Source organism: Fukomys damarensis, unplaced genomic scaffold (genome assembly GCF_012274545.1).
Source record: "Fukomys damarensis isolate Sample0158 unplaced genomic scaffold, DMR_v1.0_HiC HiC_scaffold_14, whole genome shotgun sequence".
Taxonomy (NCBI): Eukaryota; Metazoa; Chordata; class Mammalia; order Rodentia; family Bathyergidae; genus Fukomys; species Fukomys damarensis.
Genome location: NW_022900926.1, coordinates 42,450,838 through 42,465,076, shown reverse-complemented (window position 1 = coordinate 42,465,076; position 14,239 = coordinate 42,450,838). Strand labels below are relative to the sequence as shown.

At 36.5% G+C, this 14,239-nt stretch overlaps 1 protein-coding gene and 1 pseudogene across 1 annotated transcript in view; both read left to right on the top strand.

Moving 5' to 3' along the window:
* Positions 1-14,239, top strand: part of Slc22a3 (solute carrier family 22 member 3) — a 110,688-nt gene that overhangs the window by 57,239 nt on the left and 39,210 nt on the right. Inside the window, exons 5-7 of the mRNA XM_010631163.2 lie at positions 2,767-2,921; positions 4,370-4,538; positions 5,344-5,461. Coding sequence (XP_010629465.1) covers positions 2,767-2,921; positions 4,370-4,538; positions 5,344-5,461 — 442 coding nt within the window. The remainder of the gene's footprint in view (positions 1-2,766; positions 2,922-4,369; positions 4,539-5,343; positions 5,462-14,239) is intronic.
* On the top strand, positions 6,113-6,211 carry LOC117286038 (annotated as a pseudogene).

Here is a 14,239-nt window from a genome sequence, read left to right as displayed (position 1 = left end):
AAAAAAAAAAAAAAAAAAAAAAAAAAAAAAAAAAAAAAGCAAACAAAATCCTAGCTAAGCAGAAAAGAGATGATAAAAATTAAATAAAAATTATATAAATTGAAAACAGTAAATCAATGGAAAAAAATAACAAAGTCAAAATCTGGGTCTTTAGAAAAAAAAAACCCTCCTAAAATCAATAAGCCTCTAGCCAGGATAAAAGAAAAGTTCAGCCCTTAAATTACTAACCTTAGAAAAGAAAGAGAAAATATCATTCAAATACCATGTACATTAAAATAATAATAAAGGCATGCTATGAAAAACTCTATGCATGCAAATTTGACAATCTAAATTTCTTGAAAAACAGAGTCTGCCAAATTTACATAAGAAGAAATAAATGGCCTGAGTAGGCCTTTTTTTAGTTAAATTAATAATTGGTAACTTTCCAAAACACAATACCAGGCTTAGATGGTAGTTGAATTCTGCCAAACATCAAAGGAAGAAACTATACCAATTACTTTATAATTTATTTCAGAAGATAAAAATGGAATATTTCCTAACTTATTTTGTGAAACCATCATTACTTAATGCCAAATTCAAAGACATTTAAAAAATGAAAATCATAGACTAATATTTCTCGTGAACATAGATACAAAAACCCTAATCAAAATATTAAGAAATAAAATTTTTAAAAGTGTAAAAATAATTAATTATACACCACAACCAAAGGTATTTATCTCAGGCATGCAAGACTAGTTCAACATTTGAAAATTGTCTTAGTCTATTGTATGTTACTGTAACAAAATACTTGAAGCTGGGTTGTTGGTAAGGAAAACAGGTTTATTTAGCTCACAGTTCTGGAGGTTCAGTAGCATGGTACTGACATCTGCTTGGCTCTGATGAGGATTTCATGGTAGGTGGCATCACAATAATAGGAGTACAAGGAGAAGGAAAACAGTTGTGAAGAGGAGGGATCAAACTCATATGGTTGCCTCAGTTTAAAACAGCTGCATGAGGACTAATTCATTCCTGTGAGACCTGAACCACTTTGTGAGACTAGCATTAATTTGTTCATGAGAGAGGGGTTAAGGGAGGGCAGGGGAATGGGGAAAAAATAAAAAACAAGATAGATTATGTAAAGGTGCAAATTTCCAATGATGAATGTCGTCATATTGGATACCTAAATTGTACTGATAAAATTAATTTTAAAATTTATTCATGAGAGCGTAGGCCCTGTGTTCCACATGATGTGTCTTAAAGATTCTACCATCTCAACACTGCCACATTAGGGACCAAGCTTCTAGCACATGAAACTTTTGGGGAACAAACCATATCCAAATCACAGCAAAAACTTTAATGTGTCCTCTCACTTCTGTAGGCGAGTGGATAATCTACAGTCCATACAGACAGTGGACTCTTACTCTGCACTAAGCAGAAAGAAGCTACCAGCTGTGAAAAGGCATGGACGAACCTTAAATGCACACTACTAAGTGAAAAAAGCCAATCTGAAAAGGCTACACAATGAATGATTCCACCTATATGACATTCTGCAAAGGGCAAAACTACAGAGACAGTAGAAATTCAGTGGTTTCCAGAAGTTAGGAGTAATCATTAATGATGAATAAGCAGAACACAATTGCTTTAGGACAGTGAAACTGCTCTGTGTGATACTGTAATGATGGATACATGCCATTTTATATTTGTCTAAACCCATACAATGTAGCGGATCAAAAGTGAACATTCATGTAAACTATGCACTTTGGGTGATGATCTATCAGTGTAGGCTCACTAACTATAAACAAATGTACCGTTCTGTGGGACTGTTGGTAACAAGGGAGGCTATATGTGTGTGGAGGCACAGCACACATAGAAATTCGCTGTGCTTCTGTTAAATTTTTGCTGTAAACTAAAACTGCTCCAAAAAAATAGTCACTTAAAATAAACTTAGATAAACTAAGGTTACTTCTTCCTCCATTCTGTTGACTCAAACAAGATGCAGTATGTTTAAAGTTGTTGGTAGAAATTTCCATGGAAAAATATCAGAATTAAATCTCTTAAAGCTCACTAACAGCCAGCTTTCACTAGACAGTAATCTGACATGACTATACTGAACAATTCACTCTAGAGTAGAGACATTGTTTCACAATCATATGTGTTTAGTTTTGTGCACAATACCTCCATTCCTTTTTTATGCTATTTAATAATAGTTTCATAAATGGTGAATTAAAATTACAAAAGTTAAGTACAATTCACATAGATTGTGAACTTTAGAGTGTATAAAGAGTTTCATCATTAGCATCTCACTTGATCCTCTATACCACCTCACTCTAGAAAAAATGAAAAATAAAGAATAAGCAAAGAAAATGTGACTGTAGGACTGGAAATTGATTGAAGCAACTGATTGGCTGTAATGCGCCATTGCTACTTTTTCTACCTTATTCTTCTTGTAATTGCCCACAAAAATATTAGAAGACATCACATCTGTGCCACCAGAAAGACATGAAACAATAATGTTAGAAAGTGGATCATCTTTGGGAGAACTGCAATTAGAAAGAGCATCTTTGTGATTTGTAATGTCATTTTAGTTGCATGCATTTTATTTGCCTGAGTTTTGTCATAAAATAAGTTTTTCATGTTCCTTTCCTTTTGTAATAATGAAGCTATAGAGAACACATTTTCTATTCCTACAACCTTTCTTAGCAACCCTAAAGTGATAGGATTTTTTTTCCCCATGACATTGAAGAAAAATTTTAAGATGATCTCTTTTCCTCTGTTTTTCTCAAAAAGGTATGGCAGAATAGTCATTTACTTAATATCCTGTTTTGGTGTGGGCATTACCGGTGTTGTGGTGGCATTTGCACCAAATTTCCCCGTGTTTGTGATCTTCCGCTTCCTACAAGGTGTGTTTGGAAAGGGCACATGGATGACTTGCTACGTGATTGGTAAGACTTCGATATACTCTCTTCTCTGTTTGGGAACTGGGGTCAGGTGGCCAAGAAATGCTGCCAAGTGGGCCTTCCTTTAACAGTAACTACAAGAGACTTCCTTACAGTGACAGTAATTGAAAATTGAAGGGTTTGAGGGCAGGCTTCTGACATCTCTAAAGTCTGAAATGCTGTTTTAATTTGGGAACCAAATATGAAATATCATAAAATACTAGAATAAATCACCCCTGAGCATTCCTGTCATAATTATCACATTTTCCAGCTTTGCTTTACTGGAAATTAATTTCCACAAAACTTTCAGTATCTCCTTGAAACATTTTAAAAGTATTTTCTATCCTTAAATATTAGTTTTAATTCTCATGTATATGAACTATTAACCAACCATGTGGGAAATATGTCCTAAAAAGGAAAAGTTTATGAGCTTTTGTTATTTCTCTTAACTAGAAAGTATGACCTTCTGGGTATCAAAGAAAGCCTTTCCTCTACTTTTTACTCATATTATTGGAAAAGTCCAGCTGCTCCCCTTGGCTCCGTTTCTAGTACAAGACTGTCCACTTACTATACTTAAATTCAGGAAAGATTCATGACCAGGGTAATAACAAGGCTCATCTTGGATTATTGCTGTAGGATTTTGGGAGCCACTCTCTCATTACTGCTCTACCCAAGCAATTCCTACTTTAATAATCTTTCCAAGGCCTTTTTATAGATGGGAAAAGGAGAGAGAATGCTAAGAGAAATTGTCACTGACTGGAGTAGAAGGGACAGCTGTGGAATGTGAGACATTTTTAAGGAGGCCCAAATATATATGAATGTTCCAAGTTGTGGTCTTAGGATAGCATTAAGATAGCTTTTCCAGGATGGCCAGAGCAGAATAAAATCAATGAATAGGAGGGAGCAGAGGAGGAAGGATTCTAGCAATAAAATTTCCCATGTGACATTTAAAAAGAAACGTTATATAAATAGAAGTCTTAACACTGTGGCAAGAATCGTCACTTAATAGAAACTATCTTGTTATAACAAAAAGCATCTGTAGAGCCTAGTGTTCACAGAGAACCTCTGTAAGAAACTATAATGTGTAAATCTTTAAAGACACAATGATAAAATGTATCAGTTTACTATATTGTTTTGATAATTACAATTACCTTCCAAAATAATTGTCATTGAAGCCTCCCTAAAGCCAGCACATATTCTTTGTATTGCCCAGCCATACCCAGAAGGGTACCAAGCTGGGTGCCTGAGAGGAACAGACTGAGGACAGACTGAGACAAAGGCATTTAAGGAAACTGGAAAGTGCATCTCCATCATTTCCGCAAATATGGAAGCCTTGGTATTGTTGAGTTCTAGAGTGTTCTCGAAATGCTAATGGATATAACAGGTGTCATGTCTCTGTTTATTTTAGAGTTAATCTTGAGTTCCTCTAACCTCTTGTGTTTGTTTTCCCTCAGTGACAGAAATAGTAGGTTCAAAACAAAGGAGGATTGTGGGAATAGTGATTCAAATGTTCTTCACCCTTGGAATCATAATTCTCCCTGGAATTGCCTACTTTATCCCCAATTGGCAAGGGATGCAACTAGCCATAACGCTGCCCAACTTTCTCTTCCTCCTTTATTACTGGTAATGTGGTTTCTGTCATTATTGTATTTATACTTATTCCACAGGAATGTAGAATCTCAGCCAACATGAAAATGAAAGCAATAAAGGAAATTTTCTAACATTTCCAGAAGGGATACAGACTTTGAAGATTTTCAGAGTATATGAGATTTTACAGAGATTATTTATTCACTTTCAGATTAATGGTTGTTACTAAAAATGATAAAATACCAAAACACAAAATTCCAGAGAATTGCATCATATTTTATTATTTTATAATATCTTAATGGAAGCCATGAAGCAGCAAACTGTATCTGCTAGTATTTAAGAAAGCAAGTTGAATGTAATTAAATTAACTTGCTTCTCTTTATGCTTTATTAAGCAAATTAACATTACTCAAGAATTCTATGAGGAATAATAAAATGTTAAGAGCATCAGAAATTAAATTGTCAAGAAGGTACAGGTGTGTACATTTGACTCTTACTAATGCAAACATGTTTTTAATCTGTCAGCAAATCAATTTACATAAATGAAGTTATTAACTTTTTCCTGATACTAAATCCTGACTCTTTTCATATATATATATACTGGCCTTACAAAAATAATGTAATATTATTTTTATAAGCAGTGACCCAATTGCAGAATTTACATTTTTTCATTCATTTTAAATTTGGAAAGCTAATCTTTGTTTCAGAGAGTTTATTGTCAACTCACTATCATGGCAACCTGTACCTAACTGTAAGATGCATTTTGATTGAAAAATTCACACCATAAATTTTGAGATTTTGAAATTCCTGACGTAACTCTAAACAAGCTCCTTCTTTACTAGGGTGGTGCCTGAATCTCCCCGCTGGCTGATTACTCGGAAGGAAGGAGACAAAGCGTTAAAAATTCTGAGGCGCATTGCTAAATGCAATGGGAAATACCTCTCACCAAGTTACACAGAGGTAATTTTATTCATTACTAGTAACAAATATTGTTAAAGTGGATTTATTACTTATGTACTTAATTTTACTCCTTAAAGTCATATTTCTTACATACATTCTGACCAAGTCATTTCTAGTTGAGGTTAATTGATTATTTCAATCTGTATTTAATAGTTGGACTAAGCTCCTTGAATTATTGTCCTTTATTTACTATTGTCCTCATAGTAATGATTCATTTTGACTGCCCAAAGTATGAATCTTTCCTGATATTCACTTCACTCTGAAGACTTGTTTTCAAACTCAGTCTCAGAGATACTATTTATTCAAGTCAGAACTCAACTAATAATGCAGTATTTCAATGAAGGCACACATTTGCTTTCTTCCCTCTCTAACTTCCCTGCCTTTCTTCCTCCCTCCCTCCCTCTCTCACTCCCTTCCTCTTTTTTGCTTCCTTTAGCAAAGGTTGTTTAGGAATCTCTGTATGGGTAAAACGAAGAGTTTATTCTTTGCCCTGCGGAAGATGTGTTATGCAGTTGAGGATATAATACACATATTCAAAGTAACTGCTGAATAGTTAGAGAACAGCATACAAAAAGTGTATGACAGTGCTTTGGCTGCAAAGGTCAAGTGGATGCAGAATAATGAGAGGATTCTTATGAAAGGAAAACTAGTGCTGGCTTTGGCAGCACATACAAAATTGGAACTATACAAAGATTAGCGTGGTCTCTGCACAAGGGTGACATGCAAATGCATGAAGCGTCCCGTATTTTTTGCAGATTGTGATATTTAAGAATTACCTGGGCTGAGTGAGGGTCACTTATTCTCATTACATTATCGTATAGATACTTAATCGTGCTGTAGTTCAGATACATTCCAATAAGTGAGTGCCAGTGCAGTCTGTGTGTAGAGTAGTAATGAAGTTCCTTTTAAGTTAAAGTGTGTCTTATTTTTGTAGTTGCAAGCTATCTTTTTAGAACACATAAGGCACAGTCTGGTCTTTTGGCATGCCCTCACTGTGGGCTTTTGCCTCTTCTGTAATAGCTGACCATAACAAGGTAATAGTAAGACACTCATTAGAGATGTTGCCCACACCCTGCTGTCTCTACTTTTTCTTTTGAAGAACTCAACAAAATTCTGATGATGTACAATATTCACACTTTAGTTTGAATACATTACTATTTGATTCCTGGTTGGTAGATCTTAGCTACATCATAATGAGAGAGTACAGCAGAGTGTAAATAGGGTTCCTCCCCTTTATTACATTGGCTTTTAGCTTTTAGGAAGTTGGTTTTAAAATACACTGATTTCTCATCAAATGGGAGTGTCCTCTGTCCTACAGAAAGGAATCTTCTATAACAGTGGTGGTGAGCCTATGCACGTGTGCCACAGTGCGCATGCAGAGCCCTCTATGTCAGCAGACGAGCAAGTAGCCCCAGCAGCTGATCATCATATAACAGTTGTTTTTCTAAACTAAAACCTCAGCATTCAGGTTTAATAGTAGTGTTGGCACTTTGGAATAAATAGGTGGGTTTTGGTCACAGTTTAGGCACTTGGTCACTAAAAGGTTCACTGTTGCTGTCTAAAAGGATTTGTGCTGAGTTCTTCCTGAGAGATCAGCAAGGTTCCATGCCTGTGAACACTTAGCATCTGAAGACGTGGGAATGAAAACTTAGTTTTAGACAGGAAGCTGAGCTTTTCCATGATAGTTTTATTCTGGTCTTTGAAGTATGATAGTTTTCAGAACATAAATTGGTTTCATTCCACACAAACTTGTCACACTGTCACCTTAAAACTGTGCTGTATTAAACTTTGAAAATGCAACCTGAAGAAATGTGAGAGCTTAAGAAAAAGCCTTTTAAATATTTGTATAGTTTGCATAGTCTCATGTAGAGAGTTCTTCTAGCCATTGAGATGTATATTTAATGAGGGAATTCTATATGTTCAATGCAACCTTGCTTATAAATCTGGTGAATTATGTTGTTAATCCTCATAAGTCACGTGAGTGTGGCAGTTGTGATGGTGAAGCTGGTTGTGAAAACTTCCTGTAAAGCCATGCCTCACAGGTTGTTTCCCTAATCAGCCCAGGCATCATCACATCTGACAATGTCTTAAGGGTAGCAAGCAGAAGAGCCCTTGCAAGTGGTGCCCAAGACACCCAACTCCACCGGACTGAACAGTCAGACTTGTCTGCAGCTTAGAAAACAAGCCTTGCCACCGAAAATCCAGAAAGAGGAGGTAGACCTAGGTGGATAGTATTGTGCATCTCCCTCCATTTTTTTTTAAGTAGAGGACAAGTGAACAAAATTTTTAAAAAATTTTAATATACCTGCAAATAAATTGGTATAGATTACTTATGAATCCCTCTCTTATGTTCAAGTCTTTAATGGTTAAGATTTCTTTTCTTTCCTTTTTTTAAAAGAGTGGCAATTATCTTTTGAGCCTATGGAACTTTTTAAAGTTTTAATTTTTTTTCTTATTCTAATGACTAATGCAGCTTTTATCATGTTCTTAATTTGGGGGACAATTTTAAGACAGTGAGATAGTTTAAAATTACCCTTCATGTTGGAAAACATCTAAAAATGTTTGAGAATCCGGTGATATTTTAAAATAAAGGCTACATAAAAGTAAAAAAGGGAATATTGGCAATTTTGGCAGCTATGGATCTTGACTTAAACCTTAAAATTATTAGACCAAAGTATTGGTAAAATATTAGCATTGGGCCGGGGATGTAGCTCAGTGGTGCAGTGCCTGCCTCGCAAGTATGAGGCCCTGGGTTTGATTCCCAGTACCAAAAAAGAAAAGTGGAAAAAAAATTAGCATTGTTTTCTTTGTAGCATCCAGCCTGTTTTGATTGATATGTTCTGAGAAGAAGGTTCTGATAAGAAATTAGTTTTGTTGGTTTTATCATCCCTTTTCCTCCCAGCCAACCACCTCCATATTGATCAGATTTATATGAAGTGAGAAACAGTAGCTTCTGTGTTTACAAAGGTTTCAAGTGAGCAGTTGTCATGGTTGTATTTTAATGATGATCCAACAGTTACCAGCTTATGACCAATCTTATGTTTTCTATACACCATTTACTCCCTTTACTTGATTAAGAATCATAAGCCAGCCTTTAAGTCATTTCATCTTGTAATAATTTTCTCTAACATAAAAAGACATACATATGTACTTAACTGTAGGACCATGTGTGCTCTATCTTCAGGACATTGCTGAATGAACAGCAAAAAATATTCATTTGGCTCTCACAATTCATTGTAAGTAATCAGAACTTGATTTAGCTGTGGTAAGAGCAAATAGGGAGGGCAATGGTATATAGAATATAGTATCAATACCATTATTCTAATAAAATAATTAAACATAATTCCTTAATATCAATATCAAGTCAGTGTTTCCAATTTCCTGATTGTCTTGCAATGGTTTACACCTCTTTGTTTGTTAGGGTCTTCATGAAGTTTGTATATTGTGATAGTTGTTATGCCTCTTCAGGTTTATTTCATCCATGAGCCCTTTTTCTTGTCCTTGCAACTTTGAGGGTGAAGTATCCTGGATGTTTTTCCTATAGAGTTTTCTGCAAATTAACTTTCCTTGGTTACATCTCTTAGGCTCATTTAACACTTCCTCTGTCTTTGTAATCTCCTGTAAATTGGTAGTTAGAGTTTAATTGGGTCTGAGTTTGTTATTTTTGACATGCCTACTTCGTAAGTGGCTTCGTACATTTCCATTAGACAGACCTAGTAGTGTCTGCTTATCTCTTCTTCTTTGGAAACTTTGATTGCCACTGATAATAGCCTGGATCAATCAACTCATCAAAGATGAAAAAATGACATTATTCTCTTTGTGTCATTACTTCTTCATTTATTTCTGGCATACTTGTATAGAAGTCAAAAATTTTAATCAACTCTTGGTAACCCTATGATAGAGTTCACCTCAGAAATAAAATTTTCTTTTCAAATTAATGGATTGGTTCTTAATTACTCCAAAAATGGCCAAAGAGTTATATGGCCTTTTAAGCCTCATTATAAACTCCTGGATTTAAACAATGCTTTGTGGTTATTTTGGTAGTAATCTTTATTGATGCTCAACTTGTTCCACCTTGGAGTAGATGCAGCTTAGCTGCCCTCATCTAGTAGTTTCTAAACACTTCCTTGCACTTTAAAACAGTGGGTTTTATAAGTTCACTTCTCAAGTTCCTGTCTCACACTTGGAAATGCCTGTTTCTTTAGGGGTGTTGGTTAACAAATGCCTTCCAACTGAAGCTATCCATCTCTAATTTTTTTATTGAGCTTATTGGTACATTTATATGTACCTTAGGATCACATTCATCATTGAGAATTTATATCTGTACATGTCATATCTTGATTCTTGTTTTTCCCATTCCCCTGCCCTCTGTTCAACCCTTCTACACCATCCATATACATAAGTTTTGTTTCTATTTTTTTCCTTCTCATCTTCAATTTTTTCTTTCCCTTCTTTGCTTTCCCCTGCTCCCCCTCCCTAGTTTCACTTTCCCTTTGAACATTTTATTCCTATGTACAATATCTATTATAAATTTTGGCCCTCATTTATACCTTCAGTTTCTCACACCAGAGAAATGATTTGGTATGTAATGTGTGTCCTGTTTATTTCATTTAGGAGTATAGCCTCAAGGTGCATCCATTAGCTATAAATGTCTCAAGTTTATCTTTCTTTATGGCTAATACTCCATTTTATAGGAGGGAAAAAAAACCCATATCTTTATCCACTCACCAGTTCATGGGCTTTTGGGCTGTTTCCAAGATTTAGCTATTATAAACTATGCCATTATAAACATGAGTGCACATATATTGCCATGGAATGATGCTTTTAATTCTTTTGGGAACATACCCAGCAGGGGAATAGCAGGTTCAAATGTGACTTCTAATCCTAGTTTTTTGAGGAATCTCCACACTAATTTCCACAGTGGTTGCACCAGTCTGCACTCCCACCAACAATTTGAAAGGGTTCCTTTCTCCCAACAGCCCTGTCAGCATTTGTTATTGGTCGATTTCTTGATAGCAGCCATTCTTCCTGGAGTAAGATGGAATCTCAGTGTTCTTCTCATCTTCATCTCTTGAATGACCAGTGATGGTGAACATTTTTTCATGTGTTTGTTTCCTGCTTCTACTTCTTCATCTGAGAAAAATGTCTGTTCATTTCAGATGCCCATTTTTGAATTTGGTCTTTAAATTTGGGGGGGTCTGTTTTTTTTAAGTTCTTTATATATTCTGGATAGTAGTCCTTTGTCTGAGGAACAGCTGGTAAAAATTTTTTCCCACATTGTAGGTTGTCTCTTAGCTCTGTTGGTGATTTCTCCTGCTGTGCAGAGCTTTTTAATAAGATGAGATCCCAGTTGTTGATTCTTTGTGCTAGTTCACATGCTACTAAGGTTTTGTCATAAAGTCTTTTCCTATGCCAGTGTCTTCAAGAGTTTTGTCAAATACCTTTTTTGCATCTAACGAGCCATCTCTAATCTTTTTAATTGTATAACATGCAGAAAAAGCAAAGTATTGTGTTAAAAAAGAACAGAATTTAACATTTTCAGTTAAAAACACTTTACTAATAACTGAGTTTATTTGTATTATAAGCCAAGCCATAATTTTCTATGTCAAAGGTCTTAATGTTCCCACAAGCTATAATAATGTACAAATTATCTCTAATGATAACCCAAAAGTACTGGCCAGCAATACAGGCATTTTACTGGATCTCCAACACTAAAATCAAAGCAGGTGGTAATGCAGCAATTGTGCAATGATAAGCCAGGCCTATATCAATTACTCATATTTTGGTGACCCAAATATTGTCCATGTCAATGTTAGGATCACCTTGAAACCTTATATTTACACAGTGACTTCACATTATAGTGTTGGCCTGCATCTGGCTCTCCAGATACAAACTCAAGGACATTCAGGCCCAAGGGTGAACTGCCAAGCATTGCCTTTCTGTCATTTCCCATAGAAACTCTTCTCCGTGAATTCTGACTTTCACAATTTGTCATTGTATAAATTGCCTCATCTTTCAAGACCTTGCTCTAATGTCCACCTTATCCTCAGGGTGCCCATTGTAGGGAAAAGAGAAAGTTTGAAGGGATTTTTAAAGACTCTGGTAAGATTTAAAGCAGCACTAGGAGATTTGACAGCTCTGTACTCTCTTCTTCAAAAGAACCCCATCCACCAGCCAAGTCCAGCTGGTTCCATCACTGACAGCAGAGGTCCTGGGGTGTTTTAGGGAATCCTAAGGATCTAGTTTAAAACTACTCAGAGATGCTGTCAATTATAGAAGGCAACCTAAATTCACTACAAACTCGGATTATACTAGTCTCTGGGGCTTCAGTAACTGGAGGGAAGAAAATAGGTACAAGGGATTTGATTCCAGCGTCCAACCTGGTGGATTATTCCGTCAGTTGGTAGTTCTGTCAGTCCTCTCGGTTGTATATCACATGGACATTCCTCTTTATGTATGCAGACAACTTTGTCTCTCTGTCTCACTGGTCCCTAGGCTTCCATTTGCTGAAGATCCTGGTTGGCTTCTGGTTCTGTGACAGAGATAACCAAAAGGAAAGTTAAAAAAAAAAAAGTGCAAGTGACCAGACTTTAGAGTCTCTGAATATACCAACGGTTTTTCTCTGAAAAGGAAGTCCAAAATCAAAACCCATTGCCACGCAGCCAAGTGGTTTGAGGTCATAGGAAGTTTTGTAGAAATGGGAATCAAAGTATGAGTAGGATTTTGAACAGTAGGTATTACCTGATGCAGAAGAACTAGTTTCAACAGCTAGACCAATGATTCCTAAAAGTCTTTTAGCATATGGATACTCTAAGTTTTAAGGTATATTTGAGAAAATTAAAGCCAAATTACTGGTACATCTATAACAGTTGCAGCATAAGCAAGGCCACAGCATGGCAGGATTTCACAATACATCTAGGGAAATCCAGTCATCCATTGACCCATTGACATACATCAGGATGAGAGCTGTTCCTACCATGGCCACATCTTCTGTTTTGTTCATGAGACAAATTCCTGGCATGTTTTTATAAATGTAACAATTTTTCCCAGTATTGGTTTAACATTACTTCTTAAATACTATTTGTAATATGCTATTTCTCTGCCCTGTATCTGATCATTGATTCAACTTTCCAGTCCTATATGACATACGTATAATAGGACTGTATGCAGGAATGAATGATGTGTACGTGAACTATGTATATGGGGGTACTGAATAACAACATTCATCTGAGGATATAGCTGTGGCCCCAGACGCTGAATGCTTGTGCTTGTCAAAACAGAAAAAATAGGGCTGGGGATTTGGCTCAGTGGTTCCAGCATCTGCCCTACAAGTGCAAGGATCTGAGAACAACAACAACAACAACAACAACAAAAACCCAGAAAAAAAATGGGCACATATTTGAGTGTTTGAGTGTCTGTACTTTTTGCTAATAGTAGGCTGGGTCTATTGGTAACTAGTGGAGAACTAGGATTGTTTCTTGGTGAGTTTTTTTTTTTTAAATCAAGAAATGTTAGCTGTGATAGAATGTATTGATGTTCATAAATATTCACTTACTCTGTAACAGCATTATGCATCCTTGTGATTTGCCATGTGACTTGCAGCAGCACCTCTTCCAAGATAATATATGTCCACACCCGTGCACACCCAATGTCAGTTTTGGCCTCCTGACTTGACAGAGCAAAGCTTTGTTTTCTCCCACTAAGTTTATTGGTACATTAAAAGCAAACAATATAGTTACATTTATCATTGGGATCTTGTACCTTTACATTATATGTCTTGGTTCTTATTTTTTCCCCATATCCCTGCCCTTCTTTCACCTCCTTCACCCTTAAAGCTTTGATTTTTGATAGGTAGTCTAGGCTGGCCTTGAACTGATAGCAATTCTCCTGCCTCAGCCTCGCAAGGGCTGAGATTATGTATGTGACACCACACCCAGCTCCAGGATAAAGTTTTAAGAGGCAAGTTTCTGGAAGCCCTGGTGTTCCTATCATCTGCCACATGTATAGCATACCTCAATGGTATACCACAACAGAATATTCCAACATGGGCTCACGACAGAAAATTTTGTCTAATAGCTTTCAGGTCAGCATGCTCTCATTCAGTCCATACAAATACTGAGGCAAGGATGTGCCAGAGCATTATATGTCTTTATTAAATTAGAAATTCAGATGGCATATGCTTTAAAGAATGGGAGTGCAGTCAGGCTAGGCAGAAACGCCTCATCAAAAAGCAGCACTTTGAGTGAGGAATCATGGAGAGATGGGGCCTTCTCTCCCACTCACACAGATCTGTCTTCCCTCCTGAAATAATAATCAGGCTTTTGTCAAAATCTTAATTATTAATTTTTGCACAAGTTAAAGCTTGAGGAATACTCATCAGCTGTATGAAAGGAAAGCTCTCAGGAGTACCGTAGGGAACCTTCTTGTGTATGATCGCATCCACCGGTATGTGGTGATGCAAGTGAAGAGTAATTGTGTCACAGAACCCAGGTGCAGCTGAGTAGGGTGTCCACCTGCTCCCACTTGCCCAGGATCTGGATGTTCCTGGAACTAAAACATCCAGAGGCAACACTGAGAATATCAGAGGCAGATGTCACCTGATGGCAAACTCAGTCCTTACCTTCTAGGTTACCCTCAGAGGAACAGGCCAAAGACATCCACTTGCAGATTTCTCCAGCCCCTCCCCAGCCCCCTTTGCTGACCTTTCCCAGGAAAAAAAACCCGTGAGATTCCTGGCCTGACTGGATGGTAAGGTTTGGAACCTGTTCACTTGGTGGT